General features: G+C 40.7%; 2 protein-coding genes across 4 annotated transcripts in view; one reads left to right on the top strand and one right to left on the bottom strand.

Annotated features, from left to right (window-relative positions):
* Positions 1-19,285, top strand: part of LOC137125463 (NACHT, LRR and PYD domains-containing protein 12-like) — a 382,261-nt gene that overhangs the window by 40,655 nt on the left and 322,321 nt on the right. The gene's annotated exons all lie outside the window — the stretch shown is intronic.
* The window catches only part of LOC137125468 (NACHT, LRR and PYD domains-containing protein 3-like), a 28,368-nt gene continuing 18,964 nt past the window's right edge, over positions 9,882-19,285 (bottom strand). The window contains exons 6-14 of one of the 2 annotated variants that reach the window (XM_067500970.1): positions 17,562-17,640; positions 17,186-17,399; positions 14,696-16,553; positions 14,354-14,527; positions 13,781-13,954; positions 13,349-13,522; positions 12,997-13,149; positions 11,813-11,859; positions 9,882-11,657 (exon numbers count right to left, since the gene is read on the bottom strand). In XM_067500970.1, the coding sequence (XP_067357071.1) occupies positions 11,125-11,657; positions 11,813-11,859; positions 12,997-13,149; positions 13,349-13,522; positions 13,781-13,954; positions 14,354-14,527; positions 14,696-16,553; positions 17,186-17,399; positions 17,562-17,640 (3,406 nt within the window). In that variant the 3' untranslated portion in view covers positions 9,882-11,124. Of the gene's footprint in view, positions 11,658-11,812; positions 11,860-12,996; positions 13,150-13,348; positions 13,523-13,780; positions 13,955-14,353; positions 14,528-14,695; positions 16,554-17,185; positions 17,400-17,561; positions 18,938-19,285 lie in introns of both variants that reach the window. The other variant, XM_067500971.1, reaches the window with a different exon arrangement.

Genomic DNA, 19,285 nt, shown 5'->3' with positions numbered 1-19,285 from the left:
ACGTTTTTTAAAGTCAGTTTTTAGATGAGGAATATTTCTGCCATTTCTAGTGCAGGTGAACTTAAGGCAGCTATGATTTGTATCGTGAACAGCAGTTATTGAAAACCCACATTACCTTTCGATGGAGAGGAGAACATGCGTCACATCTGTGGCCCCAAAGTGAAACTAGCGTTACGCTGTCGGAGACGAAACAAGGTGCTGAGACACGTGACCGCACGGAGAGAGCCGAGTTACCTTCACTGTCAATCAGCTGTTTGTTTATTTAGAATTTATTCTAATGAATTTATTAGTTCTCCAGATATAATAAACCGTACATTAATAATTTTTGTTGCGCGTAAGAAGTAACTTATGAAATGTTCACATTCTACTATTTCTAACTCCAAATACTCATAAATACATAATAATAAAAAGAAACATCCCTCGCATGAATTATCTGCCTGGGTGCAACAAACAGAAAATTCTACAGTGAAATGTATTTTTTAAAAATCTGTGTACATGTGCGTAAGAACTAAATTATTATCATTATTGCTCATGACCTATAACATCGTTGTCACCACTATCAGATTTTGGGGTTTACATTCTCTGTCTGTCTTTAGACAAACTTTTAACCATCTCTCCTTTATTCACTCTGCTGCGTTTTTTCCATCTGCATCCTGTTGTTACACATGTGCAGTTAGAAAAAGCCAATTAAGAAGCTGGTTACATGGCAAAGAAATTCGCATTCTCTGTCAGAAACCTACCTGGAGAAACCAGGTTTCCCTGATCCCTGTGAAAGTAGAGCTTTGCAAATCTTCAATATGCTACAACATCAGTGTGTGAAGTTTGATAGTTTTACAGAATAATGGATGTTTAAACTTCCGCTCCAGTATTTTGAGCTTTTGAAGGAGATGAATTGATAAAAATACTGAGGATTTACCATTGTAGCCTGATGTTTGTGGTTCCTTCAACATTTTAGAAGAATTTCAGTGAGTAAAAGTAAAAACTCCATGTATGATTTATCCTGTTATTGTTGAATTTTACACTGATTCATGTTTCATTTCATTTTCTGCTCATTAGCAGGTATTTGTTGGCTTTTAGAAGAAACACCTGTAAAACCAGTTTAACATGAATTTTGTTGCTGTTGATATTGAAATTTTTGATTCTCGTTTCAGTGTCAGACGTTGGTTTAATGACTCAGATCAACCCAGGATCTTTGTGAATCTGTTCTGTGCAGCAGCAGAGAGAGAACAGCAGACAGGAGAGAAGATACTGGAGCTGTTATCATCAGTCTGCACATATCAAACATTCCCTTTGGATGAGAGATACAGAAAACGTCAGTGTGATTACCTGTTGGATCTGTTCTCCCATGTGAAGGACTATGAGACTAAAACAGGTCTGAGAGTTCTTCCATCATTACTGTCAGTTTTCCAGTCAGCTCCTAGAGTCTGGTTCATAAACCTCTCAGAGAGAAAGACCTCCATCCTCCTGGAAGTGCTGAAACTGCAACCAGAGAAGAAACCAGTGAATCTGACAGGATGGTCAGATGAAGAGAGTGAAGTGAGGAGTTTCCTACAGTGTCTGCCTTATATCTCACAGCTCAGGTAAATGATTGTAGTGAACATTTGTGGAGCTGTGTTCTCACATCGACACCACCTCACTGTTAGTTTGAAAGTTAAAATGTGTTCAGCTGATGTGTCCACATAAACATCACATCATGGAGTGTAGTTTTAATGTCCTACATTTCCCAGAGTTCAGTAGGACCTAAAGGCAGCTTTCCTACAGAGAACTGCTCATCTCTCATTAACTGATACATGTTTACTTCACTAAGCTCCCAGTTTGTTCTGAACATTAACTGTTGTTATTGTGAAGCAGCAGAGACGATCGCACAGTGTTGATTAGAAAGCCTAACAACGACTGTTACTAATAAGTACACAGTAAGTCCGCTGTACTTACCCTGTATCACCTAATGCATACTCACTATAATATATACTTTTACATTAGTAGTTATTGTGATAAAATAAACTGAAATGATATTGTCTACAGTTTGAGTATGACAAGGCCAAGGTTGAGTGGCAGAAAGCAGGCCAGCCAGCAAGCTGCTTGTCACCAAGGGAGGCCAGAGTTTTATAGGAAGTAGGACACTCTGCCCAGGTGTCCTCAATCACCGTAATTGGCTCCACCTACCTGCAAATAGAACACAGGCCAGACAGCCGTCACATGTTTTTGCGGCAACAAAAAAAATTGGGTTATTTTGTGGCCGCGTTTCTTTCCTCTGTATCAACCTTGGCTTGACCCATAATGCCACCGTGATGCCCCTCACCAACTCTAGTCACATGACCCGTCCATCAAAATAAAAGCTTTTACAAGATCATTCAACTTTGACCAAACATTTTTGCATTTTACATACAGACCTAGTTACAAATACATTTTAACAGTTGTATGAAATAAAATAATTCAGACCTTATAACAGAACCATAATAATAAACATTTCAATAAAAATGTCTCAGACAATTACACTGCCACCAAATTACTATGATTTATGACAACCTTTATACATATATTCAAATAAATCTAGTAATTTCCAAAATCAATAGATGGCATCTACCGGTGCTGGTCAAATAATTAGAATATATTGACAAAGTTGATGTATTTCACTAATTCCATCCAAGAAGTGAAACTTGTTGTCACGATTTAGGTTAATGGATGGACCCAAGAGGAGAGACAGTGTGAGGGATGAACCAAAAAGGGCTTTTATTGATAGGGAACTTAACGATAACAGAAACCGCTGCTACCAGGAGGGTCCAAGAAACTGACTCCAAGTTAACAACACACTACCGTACACCAGGGAAATAAAACTTAAAGACAACGCTGAAAGAAAACAGAGGAACCTGACACACAGGAATACCTCAAATCACACAAGACATAGACGGGAAACCAATACAAGTCTTGAGTAAGGGAATGGGACAAAACTTAGGAAACTAACCAACAAGAAAACGCCAAACAAAGATACGGGTAACTACACATATCAAAACCTGAATGAACACATGGGAAACAATAAAGAAACTACACAGAAAACTCCATGAATTAAGTAAAACAAGGGTGAAAAACTCAAACTAAACCAGCATTAATTTTAGTGATAAAAACTAGAAGACTAACAAACTGAAATAAAACTCCTGAAGAAAAAGGGCACGGGGTAAAGCATAAGCTACTAAAAAACAAGGCAGGGATAAACATGAACTGACAAGTAACGGGTAATACACGGAGGGGGGACTAAGGAAAACTGACAAACAGAGGTAAACCAGATAAATAAGGGGCAGACAAACATAAGTCACTACACAGGTAAACACACGGGGAAGTCTAAGGAAATTAACAAACAGAAAAACTAAACTAACGGGACTCGGATAAACAAAGCTGCAAACAGGAATCTCACCAAACCTCAGACCAAAGGGGAAAGCTGCACAGGGTCCAGAATACAAAAGCCCAAGAGAAACAAGAGTCCCGAATGCAAGAGTCCATGAAACACACATTCAGCTTTTACCTAGAGTCCAGAGTCAACTGTGGGGTTGGTGAGAGTGTTAACAACAACGAAGACAGGAACAATGACAGCAGTGACCATGAGGATCTGACAGGGGAGTGAAGGGCAGACTGAAGTTAAAGAGAGGAGGGAACAGGTGCAAACAGTGAGGGACAACGAGGGCAAAGCTGGGCAAAAAGAACCAGGGACAGGAAGTAAGGAGAAGGGGCCACAAAATAAAAGTACAAGACCAGGAAGTACACTGTGACCATGACACTTGTATAATGTATACTTTCATTCCACACAGACTGATATATTTCAAGTGTAGATTTTCTATGGGGTTAAGCTCAGGTGAGTTTGCAGGGATACCATGGTCCTTAAACCAGGTAATGGTAGATTTGGCACTGTGTGCAGGTGCCAAGTCCTGTTGGAAAATGAAATCTGCATCTCCATAAAGTTTGTCAACAGCAGGAAGCATAAACTGCTCTAACACGTCCTGGTCTACAGCTGCGTTGACGTTGGACCTCAGAAAACACAGTGGAGCATCACCAGCAGATGACGTGGCACCAAACCATCACTGACTGTGGAAACTTTACACTGGACCTCAACAACGTGGATTCTGTTCCTCTCCTCTCTTCCTTCAGACTCTGGGACCCTGATTTCCAAAGGAAATGCAAAGTTTACTTTCATCAGAGAACATAACTTTGGACCACTCAGCAGCAGTCCAGTCCTTTTTGTCTTTAGCCCAGGTGAGACGCTTCTGAAGCTGTCTGTTGTTCAAGAGTGGCTTGACACAAGGACTGCGACAGCTGAAACCCAGGTCTTGCATACGTCTGTGCGGAGTGGTTTTTTAAGCATTGACTCCAGCAGCAGTCCACTCTGTCAATCTCCCCCACATTGTTGAATGGGTTTCATTTCACAATTCTCTTCAGGGTGTAGTTATCACTTTGGCTTGTACACTTTTTTCTACCACATCTTTTCCTTCCCTTCACCTCTCTATTAATGTGCTTGGACACAGAGCTCTGTGAACAACCAGCCTCTTTTGCAATGACCTTTTGTGTCTTGTCCTCCTTGTGCAAGGTGTCAATGGTCGTCTTTTGGACAACTGTCAAATCAGCAGTCTTCCCCATGATTGTGTAGCCTACAGAACCAGACTGAGAGACCATTTAAAGGCCTTTGCAGGTGTTTTGAGTTAATTAGCTGATTAGAGTGTGGAAAAATCATTTCTTTGTACTGGTCTTAAGTAATATTCTAGTTTTCTGAGATACTGAATTTGGGGTTTTCATTAGTTGTCAGTTATAATCATGAATGAATGGAATGAATGTTTACATTATACAAGTTTCACTTCTTGAATGGAATTAGTGAAATACATCAACTTTGTGAAGATATTATTATATTATTATATTATTATATTATTTGACAAGCACCTGTATGTTGTACATATTGTAAGTATAATTATTTTTCGTATAGTTACAGCATAAACTAATGGAAACTACTGGTTTTGTATTTTCATAGTTAAAGTCAAACTCAAGGTCTTTTGTTTGTGGTTCATGTATCAAATGTGTTTATCTAATCTAAAAGAGGAGGATGGGAGCTGGACAACAAAACACTTGGGTTCAATTATTAAAAATTTTGTACGCGTTCACATTTTTCTGTCCATTTATTTAAAGGTAATAATATTTTAAGTCTTTATTAACAACAGTAAGCTTTGCTGCTAATGGAAGTGAAGCTAGTTCCGGTAATTCAAATCAATATGGCGGGTTTTCCTTCATGTCAGTTTGTGTATCGCTGTTAGCTTCCGATGGTTGTAAACGCACGGGACAGCGATGGAGGAGCAGAAATACACCTGCAGCAGGGAAATAAGCCCGTTACCAGGTGTCAGATCAGTGAACAGTCAGAACTCCCCCTAAAATCTGACTTTTACAGTCTGTAACGTTAAATGTAATATGTAAAGGTGAACAGCTACGGCGCTGAGGGAGTTCTTCAAACACAAGAGTGTTCCGTCTTGTGGATTTGTGTGTACAAGCCAATGGTAATTTGATAAATGGACTTTAAATGGTAAAGTCTTTAATCGTGGCGTAGACAGTCTCTCCACCAGATTTATTGCGCATCACGGACAAAAATGTTTCTGATCACATAAGTGTTTTCTTCACACCACCATCCGTGTTTAAAGCGTATTTATTTAAAAAGCTTTGCGGCAGCCGATGGTTCAAAGGGAAGTGGTGGGCTGAAAATAATGCACGATTAACTTTTAATGCTTGTTTTGTCTAGTTGTAATGGTAAATTGTACTTATGAAGAACTTTGTCTCATATATATGTTTTGTCTTGAAGTGTTTGCAAAACTGCTCCAAGGTCAGTTATTGTCTAACAGCAGACCATCCCAGTTTATCAAAGTTCTGAAAGGGGGAAAAGGGCCAGGAGCAGTAGGCTGAGGGTGGAGACTGTTCTGGCCAGTAGCAGAGAGATATAAAACTAATGTGTCATGTATGAAGTTTAGAACTGCACTGGATGGAGACATGATACTCTGTTGAAACTCAAAACCTTTAAAGACAACATGGATGTTGAAGCTTCTTTATTGACTACACTTAAAGTGTCTATGACCAGAGAATGTCGATTTTGCCACGACAGGGACCATCTCTAAAGTGCATGCAGCGTTGTCACCAGGGTTAATAAAGGTTTTTCTCATTTCCTCCTTTCTTTGTGTTTCTTCCTAAATATTTCAAAGCAACTTTCTAATCAGTGAGTCCACTCATTACATGCAGATGATTTGGTTTTGGAATAAAATCATGTAATAGGGTGTTACATCGGTTACATTTACTTTTATCCAAAGCGACTTATAAGTGAGGTACAAGGCAGAAGAAATGTAAGTCAAGGAGAAAAACATTAAAACAAAGTCCTATCAGAAAAAGGTTTATATTTCATGAGATGCAAGTGCAAGAAACAGCAGAAAGGAAGTTTTTTTTACAGATTTGAGTGCATAGGAAGATGCGGAACAGTTCTGTTTACAACAGTTTTTTGTAATATTGGGAGTGAGTTTGCTGATTGTGCAGAGTAGCTTGTCCCACCATCGCGGGGTCAAGAGTTTTGCTTGGTGTCTGCTGTGTGGTGCTGGGACCACCAGACGTTGTTCTTTGGCAGAGCACAGCAGACTGGAGGGATTGAAGACCTGAATGAGTGAGTTGAGGTCAGCAGCAGCTGTTGAGTTGATCACCATGGAGGCAAGAGACAGAGCTTTGAACCTGATGCAGGCAGCTACTGGAAGTGTAGAGATGTGAAGAATGGTGTGACATGAGTCCTTTTTGGGTGTTTAAACATGAGGCATTCTGCCGCATTTTGGATCGACTGCAAGGGTTTTCAGTGCCCCAGACTAGGTCTGCTGCAGAGCCCAAGCTGTCCATGACCAAAACCCATCACCTGGCTTCTTTTGTTTTACGGTGGCCCAGGACCCAGAGTGGGTCACTGAGGTCTGCTGGACTGTCTGAGAAGGACTGGAGGAGGACTGACTTCTAATACAGGTTGATGGAGTACTACAGGCGGCTGTGTCTCTGGAGGTCCTGCCAAGGCTTTGGACTTGAGACCTGACTGTGGGGATGCTGAGTCCTCACCTCCAAAAGGTCCTGGGTGTCCAGCTGAGCTCCAACAAACACCAGGTGACCAAGGGGAATCCACAGATCTGGTCTACAGCTGTACTGTGAGCTGAAGAGGACAATCAGGATCCAGATTGTAGATGTCACAGAGGAGCCATTCTCAGTTCTGAGTTGGGACCATCTGGTACCTGTGCTGACATCAGCCGGGTTGGTCCTAAACTCATCGCTGGGGAGGGCGATTGGTAAGACCACATACTTGCCCATAGAGACCACACGTGGTGTTAGGGATTAGTAGGAGACCAGATGCTGGATGAGAGGGAAAAGGGAGATCACATACAGGACCAGGACTGGGGAGACGGAAGCTGAGCAATAGATGAGATGTTGGTGCCATCTGGTGTTAGGTGCAGAGAACTACAGTTTTAACATTAAAGTGAATGGAGGGCTGTAGGAATGTGTCTTTTTTTTTGTTCTACACCAGATCCCCTTCCTGACGCAACCCTCCCCAATTTCTACCAGGCTTGTAACCGGCACTGCACAGCCAGTTTCAAGCCATGTAGAAATTTCCAGGTGAAGGAACAAAGAATAAAAAGTCACTGTAGTAATCAACAAAGAGTGGCAGCAGGAAAAGGAGGAAACAGAAAGGAGGATGTGGTAATGAGCAGACTACAAATACTACACATTAATCTAAATAGTACTCAGAGAGACAGAGGACATGGTGAGTGAGCGTAGAAGACGAGGACTGTTAAGTGTCGGGCTAAACGACATATTGGAGCCAAATAACCAATGTAGAGGATGTTATTCATTTTTCAATAGAACAGACCTGATCTCTTGAAGAGAAGAATATAGAACATGTAGGGAGAGAGAAACCAGAAGATGGCAGCAATGCAACAGATGGGATGCTGGCTGCCAGAAAACCCCAAAGAAGAAGAAGTTGTTGAAAGGATAGAAATGTAATAAGAAGCAGAAATGTTGTTTGATCCTCAGCAGTGGGAGAACATCTGTGTTGGAGTCAGAAAACAGCAGCTTCCCACATGTGGACAGAAAACTGATGCTGACACGTCTGCAGCCTGTGTTGGAGTGTTGGAGACAAACTTTCTACTCAGGACAAATGTTCAGCTCAGACTGGAATCAGGGAAAAACTAATTTGGTTCAATTGTAAATGTTCTACTTTTCTCCTTTTTGTGTCTTTTCTGTTGTCCTCTTCATCTTCCACATCTTTTTCAAAGGAGTTTGTTTCCATCACAGATGCTCGACTCGTGGCTTCTGCAGTGGAACTGCTGAAACAACAAAACCCTGATTAATCCAGGGACGATGGAAGTCAGTGCCTCACTCACATGTTGCTGTTAATGACTGTGGGCTTCATATGTGGAAAAGGACTCATCATCGGGGAAATTCAGTTTCAAACTGGAACGTGTTCAACTTTTCAGATATTGGGAATATGTAGCTTCAAGTCGCGATGATGTCACTGTGATCAATGATGATGTCACAGGTATCAATAAAATGTAGAACTTGTAGGAAACATTTCTGTCACTGAGCATTTCACATGTTATTTTTCCTGATTTGAAACTTTCCAAATGAATCTGTATAAATTTTTTATGTTTGGAGATTTTTTTCCCCTTGTTTTGTCTTTTCAGCTTATCCTGTGAGTTCAGCGTTGCCACAGTGGGTCATTGTCTGCATGTTAATTTGGCAAAGTTTTTACACCAGATACCCTTCATGATGCAACCCTCCCCAGTTTCTACCAATCTCTACGACAGTGCACAACTGGTAATGGTAATGGGGTGTCGAGGCTTCAGTGTCTTGCCCAGAAACACTTCAACATATCGCCAGGACCTGGGATTGAACCACTGACCCTGTGGTCTGTGGACACCTGCCTTACTAACTGAGCTACAGCTGCCCCGTGGCGCTTTTTTTTAAATGAATGAATTCATTTTTTTAAGAAAATGTGATGGATATTCACTCAGTTTAATGAGTCAGATGCTGTTGTCTGGTCCATAAACCATATAATTTTATTATTTAGAATAATATACACAACGCTTCTACACTCCGGCTTTATTTTCCTTTGCCCACAGTTCAACACACAGCCTCTACACTTACAGTTGTCCTGACACTTCTCTTGGTTTAGGATTCATTCATCACACACACACGTCAATCACTGACTGTCAATCTTAAGGTGGAGGCTTAACCCCTAACAAACCGTATTTATGCCACAATACATATTTTTATCTTTAGTTATTGTGTCTTAGTGAATGTAGCCATGTTGTAGTTCATCCTGATGCCCACCAGAGGGAGACACTGGACCAGACAAAAGATTTATTAAACTAATAAAAAGATCAAAACGATGTGAATAGGAAATACAACAAATATGGCAAAAAGTGGTGATTATAAACTAAACTATTAAAGACAGTCTTTAATATATTGTTGAATTTACCTACAGACAGCATCAAATATTTGATTCTCTCTGTAATACATATATTTATTATAACAAATTAAAAAACTGAAATAATATTGTCTACAGTTTAATAATGTTTATAACATGTCAGTTTGACCATATTCTATGCTACAAAACTAAAAAACTACAAAACACTGATCAGGCATAACATTATGATAACCTGTGCATTTTAATACAATTCAATACAGTGACTCTGAATTCTACTTTTACAAGTTATAATTTCTCAGTTTTTAGGATGAAACTGTCAGAAAGGTGATCATTTTACTATGGGTTTCTTATTGAGATCATAGTGATGGAGTCGTACTGATGTGCATTATAGGAAGAGGTGGTTCTAAAGTTAATTTTGAACTTTGACCTCAATGATAAACACAGTAGGATTAAGTAAAGTAGTAAGTAGAGTAAAATGATGAGCTTGTTGAGCTGAAGTCAGAGACCTGTACAGATGGAGACCCGTATTTAATTTGCTCCTTATGAACCATGTGAGACATGTGAGACAAAGAGAAGAGGAAGAGTTTATTAGAAAGGAGAAGAAAAGATGGAGGAGCTGTCAAGAGGGTGAAGGAGGCTGGGAGATGCTGGTGTGGTGAGGAAGAGGAGAGCGAGAAGGCGACAATGGGAGGAGATGAAGAAGAAAATTATGACCAAAATTATGTTCATAAAATGATGAGCTTGTAAAAGTAGAACTCATGTATCATGTCATAATTCATGTACTGCAGTAACAGGGGGTCATAATGTTTTGCCTGATCGGTGTATGTGGAATAACAATAACAGGAAGATTTACCTGTGGAGCTGTTGGCTCATCATTCATCACTAGAAACACACTCATATTTAGTCCAGTTTACTACAAACCTTCAGGCTGAGCAAGTTCTGAGGGGGGGTCTGATTTCTGTCTTCTTTCTTGTTCTTAAACTTCACCCAGTGATTCATGTCAGGACCAGGATTTATTGGATGTGGACTGGCTTTAACTTACAGGACTAAGAAAACAGTTGGTCCCAGACTCCCAGTACCTGCTTCTTGTCCCTTAAGGTCTTCAGGTCCCAACAGTGAGGCTTTGGTTTCCTACTCTGTCCCACTAGTTTAAGACGTGCTGTCCTGATCGGACTGTCCTCTCTCCTCACGTGTCCTAGTCCCACAAATCTACAAAGTGTCTTCGTTTGGAAAAATGACAAAGTGGAAAGTTACCGGAAAGAGACAGAAACCAGCAGCCGCTCAGCGTCCAGCGTCTCAACTGTAAGAACAAACTGACATCCTGCTGCAGGACACACGCTTTTATTCTGAAAGGTACAAACTCAGTTTCTGATCAGCTCACACACACAGATGTGTTTGGACAAAACTCTAATGACGTCTGATAATGTCAGTGGAGATAAAAGACAGAAAAAGACTTGATGAGCAGTCAGCAAAATGTTGATCCTGTAATGATGGAAGTTTTATCTTTAAAGAACTGGAAGAGGAACAAGTTTACAAGGAATCATTTAGAACTGTTTCTACAAGAAACTGATTTAATCCATGAATCTGTCTGAAAGAGACAGACATGGACTGAACCATCTGTTCAACACAGAGACTGTTTCTCTGACAGGACCAGACTCTCTACACTACTCTGGACACAGAGATACTGAGGAACCAGACATCCAGACTCCAAACCCAGCATACAGAGGTTCAGTGAAGGTGGTGTTGAACGTGTGGAGGTGGATCAGTTCTTCCGAGGAGACTCTGTAGAAGGACAGAGTCCCAGCAGGACAGTCCAGATACACTGCTACTCTGTTAGAGCCTGAGGACGAGGAGGAGATTGATGTTTCCATTTTATTGTACCTGACAAAGTATCCACGATCATTGCCAATCAAATTCCAGGACTGATTGTTTCCTCCAAACCAAAATTCTTTACTGTTTCCTTTTCTCCTGATTCCTCTGTAATTCACTGAAACATCAATCACTCTGCTCCAATCCACCTCCCAGTAACAGCGACCAGTCAGAACATTACTACACAGCAGATAAGCCAATTGGTCAAATCTGTCTGGATGATCAGGATACGACTGATCCTTCTTCAGGTGAGTCACCTTCCTGTTGTTGTCAGACAGTCGTAGTTTCCTGTTCACTGTGTTTGTGTCGATTGTGAGTTGACAGAAATCTGATGGAGAGAACAAGACACAAACAGCTGCAGTTATTAATCCATCATCTGTTCATTTCTTGACACTTTGATGATGTGAATGAGTGATGTGACAGTTTGAAGATGGTTGAATGTTGCTGCTTTGTTTCCATCAATCTCATTAAAAATACACTTACACTTCCTCAGACCTGGTCTCAGCCATCGTTCTCCACCAGGCTCCACCCTGAAAGGAGGAGGGGGGTCAGAGCAGCACATTCTCTGTCAGCATGCACACATGGACATTACATGGCTCTCAGACACACACTGTTTGATTCTTCTGTTCTAATGGAGGCTTGTATGTAGGGATGGACATTCAGCAAAGACTAAAAGAACTGGAGACCTTATCAGTCCAGGATAAGGACTCCAATACACAGTCTATGTCCCTGTTTGACTTTGAAGGACAAAGAGCTAAAAACCTGTTTATTATCACACTGATCAAAGTATGAATGTATGATAGATTATATGGACAAGAATACTTGGTCATATTCATTACTGAAAGACCCACTAAGCAGGATTTGGTCCTATGGTACAATTGGTTTCACCTGCAGTTGCTGAGTGTGAATGACTTGTCGTAAATACCAGTTCTGCTCATGAACAGAGGAGCATCATGTGCATTTGTTACTGAACCAGTAAAGAAAGATGCTGTCTGACATGTTCCAGTAATATTACAGGGTTTAATAGTTTCATTTAGTCCCACAGTGAAAAGTAACACTAACAGCAGCATAACAAGGTTTCTGGAACAATCTTACTAAGTGTTTTAGTTTGGGAATGAAACAGCACCAAACTGAACAGGCAGCACAACATAGCAAAGAATCTACTATGACGTCTGTGAGCTGATAGAAGAACATGAACATGAAGGTGTGAGGACAAGAGGAGCAGAAAGTGGAAAGGAAGTAGAGTTGGAAGGTGCAGAACTTCTCTTTTCCTCTGCATATTTGATGTATATATGTCCATTTGAAGTTGCATATGTAGTTGCCATGTCAGGCCTGATGTTTGATCTAGATTTTATTTCTTAACTGTTGGATCTAAAATCCAACCAGGGACAGGGGCTGAAAATGGGCCTATACACAAAGCATAGATTTCCTTAGATGTTACAGTGTTTAGTTGTATTGTCCCTAAAATAAATACATTAAAAAAATAGTGTTAATTCTGTTGATGATTAAATCTCATAGACGTGCAGCACTTTAGGTTTCACTGATAAGTGTGAAACGAGCAACTGACGACAAGAGATTCTGGTGAATCTCACAGAGAAAAGAAGAAGAGGTTTAAGACAAAATTACAATTTACTAAATTAATTAAACATTAATTAAAACATCCATACTTGAGAGTTTTAACTCCAGCAGACAGCAGCTTCACTCCTGAGTCTCCTGGATGATTGTAGCTCAGGTCCAGTTCTCTCAGATGGGAGGGGTTGGAGCTCAGAGCTGAGGCCAGAGAAGCACAACCTTCCTCTGTGACCAGACAACCTGACAGTCTGCAGACACTCAAAACAACACAGGAAACATCTGTGAACACTCTGTGTGTTTAAGTCCATTTCAGTCCAGGTTCTATGTATTTGAGTCAGATGTAGACATTCAACTGTAGAAATGTTCTCTACATAGTCCAACACAGCTTAGATTTATACCTGTGTAATTCTTATTCATCATCACTTTTACAGGTTGTTGAATCCTGACCTGAGAGTCTCCAGTTGACAGTGTGGACTCTTCAGTCCATCACAGAGTAATTTCACTCCTGAATCCTGCAGGTTGTTGTTACTCAGGTCCAGTTCTTTCAGACTAGAGGACTGAGAGCTGAGAACTGAGGACAGAGCTTCACAACTTCTCTCTGAAAGGTTACAGAGACTCAGCCTGGAGAGGAAACAATGAACAAGACAAAACTTTTGTATTATCTTTGTGTTTAAATGTAGTTTTCTAGAATCTTGTGTCAGGACTGTCTACAGTCATTGTTGGAAATTCAGCAGTTTAATACAATTAACAACTAATAGACAAAAATGTAAGTCATCAAAATAACAACACAAAATCAAATCATAGCTGAGTTTCTCTGTATTATCAGACTTATTGTTAATTTTCTCAACTCATTGAGGACAAACAGTAACTTGATCTGACCTGAGAGTCTCCAATTGACAGTGTGGACTCTTCAGTCCATCACAGAGTAATTTCACTCCTGAATCCTGCAGGTTGTTGTTACTCAGGTCCAGTTCTCTCAGACTAGAGGACTGAGAGCTGAGAACTGAGGACAGAGCTTCACAGCTTCTCTCTGAAAGGTTACAGAGACTCAGCCTGGAGAGGAAACAATGAACAAGATAAAACTTTTGTATTATAAAGACAAACAGGGAACAAAGATCTTTGTGTCCTCAACAACTCAGTTTTAGACCTAAATGTTAAATCTGGGCTGAATATACAAACACAAATATGCTCAGTTAAACTAAATAATCACCTCTGTATGTAAATGATCTACAGTGAGGTTTGTTTAAATGTGGTTTTCTAGAATCTTGTGTCAGGACTGTCTACAGTCATTGTTGGAAATACTGCAGTTTAATACAATTAACAACTAATAGACAAAAATGTAAGTCATCAAACTAACAACACAAAATCAAATCATAGCTGAGTTTCTCTGTATTATCAGACTTATTGTTAATTTTCTCAACTCATTGAGGACAAACAGTAACTTGATCTGACCTGAGAGTCTCCAGCTGACAGTGTGGACTCTTCAGTCCATCACAGAGTAATTTCACTCCTGAATCCTGCAGGTTGTTGTTACTCAGGTCCAGTTCTCTCAGACTAGAGGACTGAGAGCTGAGAACTGAGGACAGAGCTTCACAGCTTCTCTCTGTGAGGTTACAGCCACTCAGTCTGAAAGACAGTGATGTATAAAATGACAAGTTTAGTGATAACAAATAAGGAAATGCAGCGTAACACAAGGAAACAAGTAATAAATTATGTTATTCATCTTTTCTCTTGTTGAAGTTTACAGCAGCAATGTATTTATTGAATAAATTGACTCTTTATCTTTGTACTCACACAACTTTCTTGGAGACTTTGACCACTCCCATCACAAACAGAAGATCCTCCTCTGAAAATTGTGAAGAGAATTTCTTTGGGTCAAACACGTCCAATTCTTCACCTGATGACACTAACATGAAGAGCAGAGCTGACCACTGAGTACGAGACAGTTTCTCTGTGGAGAGACTTCCTGATCTCAGGTACTGTTGGATCTTCTCCACTAGAGAACAATCATTCAGTTCATTCAGACAGTGGAACAGGTTGATGCTTTTCTCTGCAGACAGATTCTCACTGATCTTCTTCTTGATGTACTGGACTGTTTTTTGATTGGTCTCTGAGCTACTTTCGGTCTGTGTCAGCAGACCCCCCAGGTGTTTGGTCTGTAATGAAAGACCAAGAAGGAAACGAAGAAACAAGTCCAGGTGTCCATTTTGACTCTGTAAGGCCATGTTCACAGCACTTTGGTAGAAATGTATTGATTTTTTTCCAAATAGTTTGCAGGATGTCAATTGATGATGAATGTCTAAATGAGTCTCTAGAAACTGAATTTTACGTTCATTATCTTCATATCTCTGCGAGGTTGATTCTTCATTTGACAGCAGATTGACTCCAGAGTTGATGAAAGTCAGATGGACATGAAGAGCAGCCAGAAACTCCTGAACACTCAGATGGACGAAGCAGAACACCTTGTCCTGGTACAGTCCTCTCTCCTCTTTAAAGATCTGTGTGAACACTCCTGAGTACACTGAGGCTGCTCTGATATCGATGCCACACTCTGTCAGGTCTGATTCATAGAAGATCAGGTTTCCTTTCTGCAGCTGCTCAAAAGCCAGTTTTCCCAGAGACTCAATCATCTTCTTGTTCTCTGGACTCCAGTGTGGATCTGTCTCAGCTCCTTCATCATACTTGACGTTCTTCAGTTTTAGCTGAACCACCAGGAAGTGGATGTACATCTCAGTCAGGGTCTTGGGCAGCTCTCCTCCCTCTCTGGTTTTCAACACATCCTCCAGAACTGTAGCAGTGATCCAGCAGAAGACTGGTATGTGGCACATGATGTGGAGGCTTCGTGATGTCTTGATGTGGGAGATGATTCTGTTGGCCTGCTCCTCATCTCTGAACCTCTTCCTGAAGTACTCCTCCTTCTGTGGGTCAGTGAACCCTCTGACCTCTATCACCATGTCAACACACTCAGGAGGGATCTGATTGGCTGCTGCAGGTCGTGTGGTGATCCAGAGGCGAGCAGAGGGAAGCAGTTTCCCCCTGATGAGGTTTGTCAGCAGCACATCCACTGAGGTGGACTCTGTAACATCAGTCAGGATCTCATTGTTGTGGAAGTCCAGAGGAAGTCGACACTCATCCAGACCATCAAAGATGAAGACAACCTGGAACTCATCAAACCTGCTGATTCCTTTGGTTTCAGGAAAGAAGAGATGAACAAGTTCCACCAAGCTGAACTTTTTCTCTTTCAGCACATTCAGCTCTCTGAAAGTCAATGGAAATGTGAACTGTATGTCCTGGTTGGCTTTGTCTTCAGCCCAGTCCAGAGTGAACTTCTGTGTTAAGACTGTTTTCCCAATACCAGCCACTCCCTTTGTCATCACTGTTCTGATTGGTCCATCTCTTCCAGGTGAGGCTTTAAAGATGTCTTCTTGTCTGATGGTTGTTTCTGGTCTGACTGGTTTCCTGGATGCTGTTTCAATCTGTCTGACCTCATGTTCATCATTGACCTCTCCAGTCCCTCCCTCTGTGATGTAGAGCTCTGTGTAGATCTGATTCAGAAGGGTTGGGTTTCCTGCTTTAGCGATGCCCTCAAACACACACTGAAAATTCTCCTTCAAGTTAGTCTTGAGGTTCACCTGACACATGGCAGGAGATCCTGCAAAAACAAATAACCCTGTTAAATACACTGTCAAGAATATTATTTGATGTTCTATCATAAGACAACAAAGATAACCCAATAATCAAATGAGTTTCTTCCAAATTACCCACATGTGACTCTGGCCTTTAAGGAATGCAGCACAGTATGACACTATATTTATCAATGGGCATCTAACAAACTACAAGTAGCGGAGTGGGAGTTAATCATCTCTGAGTGTTGTCTCTGTGGGTCAGACCGCGGAAGAATGGCAGATTTGTCTGACTTGTCAAAGTTCTCCCAGGTGTTGCGATTCTTGCCGACCTACTGTAAACTCTGAAACTTGACTGATTGAAGCCCCCCCCCAACATTATAGTACTGCAGACTGACCACTAGGCCAAAGTTGCTGTCTTGAGGCTTGAACTTAACTGATTAATCCTACTCTTGTTATTTGTTCCTCATTTTGTGGGTTTTATTGGACTGGGACAACAACTTCCCTCCTACTGGCACTAAAGCAGGACTACGCAATTCTACATTTCCAAGATGGAAAATACAAACAATGTGCAAACAACATTGGATGGATTTGAATTTAAAAATAAAAACCTCTCCCATTTCTCTTCCATCAGATTAAATCTTTACAGAAATCCTCTTACTGCTGTGCAGACAGTCAGCCAGCTCCTCCTGCTTCATTCTCCTCAGGAAGTTCACTGTGATCTTCAGAAATGACTCTCTGCTGCTCCTCCTCTGCTCTTCATCCTCACCATTCAACACTTCCTCATCCTCCCTCTGACTCTCTAAGCATTCTAGACTCTTCTGGATCTTCTTCAGCTCGTTCTTCACAAAAGTGACAATGTTGTCCTCCAGCAGCTGGAACAGAAAACTATAAGAATGACACAATCCAAGTAAAACCATGGAGCCAAACATCAGATCCATGTTGGACAGACTGACAATCCACTGGTCTAAAAAGTGCAGCATGGACATTATTGTGGACACAACAGACGGAAAAATAGTAGTTGTACATGTACAGACCATAAATATGGAGTCCAGGTGTGTTTGATGCTGCTGGACAGACTGACCACTGGGAACCTCTGAGCTCTGCTGGTCCACTCTGTGGAGGAACCAGGAAGAATGAGCTCACATTATGTCTGTCCACACAGAGACACAAGGTGTTTGTTACTTTACTGAATTAGATGATTTTCTCTTTATTAAAACTGCTTGTAATGTTGATCCCACTGTGAATCACCAGCTTTTAATTTACTGTGTTGGTTTTCCTGCTTGTCAGGTTGATCTGTTATAGTCTCCTATAAAACTGTGCAGCAAAGCAATTTCTGCAACAAACAACAAAGCCAAGACCATCTGAAGAGGAGGTTCTTAGTCCACTTGTACTTAAGTGGAGTTTATTGGCTTTAAAAAAAAATTGTGTGATCTTACATTTGTAATTGTAGCATGAATTTTAAAACACTATTAAATCCATCTACTGACTGCAGACTGTGAAAAAAGACCCAGAAAACAGCCAAACCATGCATTTAAGTAATTAAGATAAAGTAGAAAAAGCTGTTGCTCACTGTGGTTCCTGCCCCCAAGTGAACAGGGTCTTTAACCAATGAAAACCTGTCAACTTAGTCCAGATTGGATAATGGTAAAAACTGTTCTTATGTTAGAAAATGAAACTGGGCTGATATATGAATGTCCACATTCACAGACACCTCATCTCTTCTAGCAGCATGAGTAAAAACACAGTGGTGTTTCTTCAGAGTTGAGGTCTACAGTTTGAAACTGGTTCTACTGAGCAGTTTTCATTTGAAAACATAAATGATAAGAAACTTTTAAACATCCTTGGATATCTTTCATTTAGATAACATTTTTGTGTCTTGACAGGACACAAAAGGAACAGTCAGGATAATGAATCTAGAAAATTGGAAAATGTGGTCTCACAGACGGAGCTCCAGTCATTGGAGTTAACAGTGTTTTTTTAATCATTTATTCGCTCGGTTGTCAAACTGCTGAACTTTTATTGACAGAACAGCCAATGGAGACATGTTAAAATGATGGTATTGTCTATGTGAAGCTAGGACAGTTTCACAATATTAGATGGTCTGCCCAAAAACAGGAGACTCTGTAGAAAACATGGAGGCTTTTACCTGCCATTCAAATTCCAGTGGCCACTTATGAAGACAGGGACCTAAAACATACCTGCACAGTGTTTTCAGTGTTTTCTATAGCTGACACTTCTGCTTGACAGTGAAGTTCAGAAAAGAGATGAGGACATGGACACAGCTGATGTAGTGAGAGGTTTAATTGATGAGTGTGAAAAGAGATATGAACCATGTGATCAGTTTTTACATTTTGATCCAACAACTTGACTCCATGAAATCCAGCAGCCAGCTTCAGAAACATGAGGAAAGCTCGTCTGTAGACGGGGAATCCACTTTAAGAAAAAAACAGCTTCATCTGGGTCTAACTTGGTCAACATAGTGAAGACAAACATCTACAAGGTTGCTCTGATGTCCCTTACATTGCCTTGAGCAGTGCTGCATGTGAGAGGGATTTTCACATCTTAATGTATTAAAAACCAAGTACAGATCCTGCCTGTCAGGTCCTCACCTTCTCATTCCTCATGGACATCAACTTGTCCACAATGACAGAGACATTTGATCCAAAACCAGCTGATGACTTATGGATGCAGTCCTCTCTTTGCATTTTTGTACAAAGTATTCACATTCTCCATATTGTGTAACCACTAGAAACACTGA

This window comes from Channa argus, chromosome 4 (assembly GCF_033026475.1).
Source record: "Channa argus isolate prfri chromosome 4, Channa argus male v1.0, whole genome shotgun sequence".
NCBI classification, from domain to species: Eukaryota; Metazoa; Chordata; class Actinopteri; order Anabantiformes; family Channidae; genus Channa; species Channa argus.
This window is presented reverse-complemented; position numbering and strand designations above follow the sequence as displayed.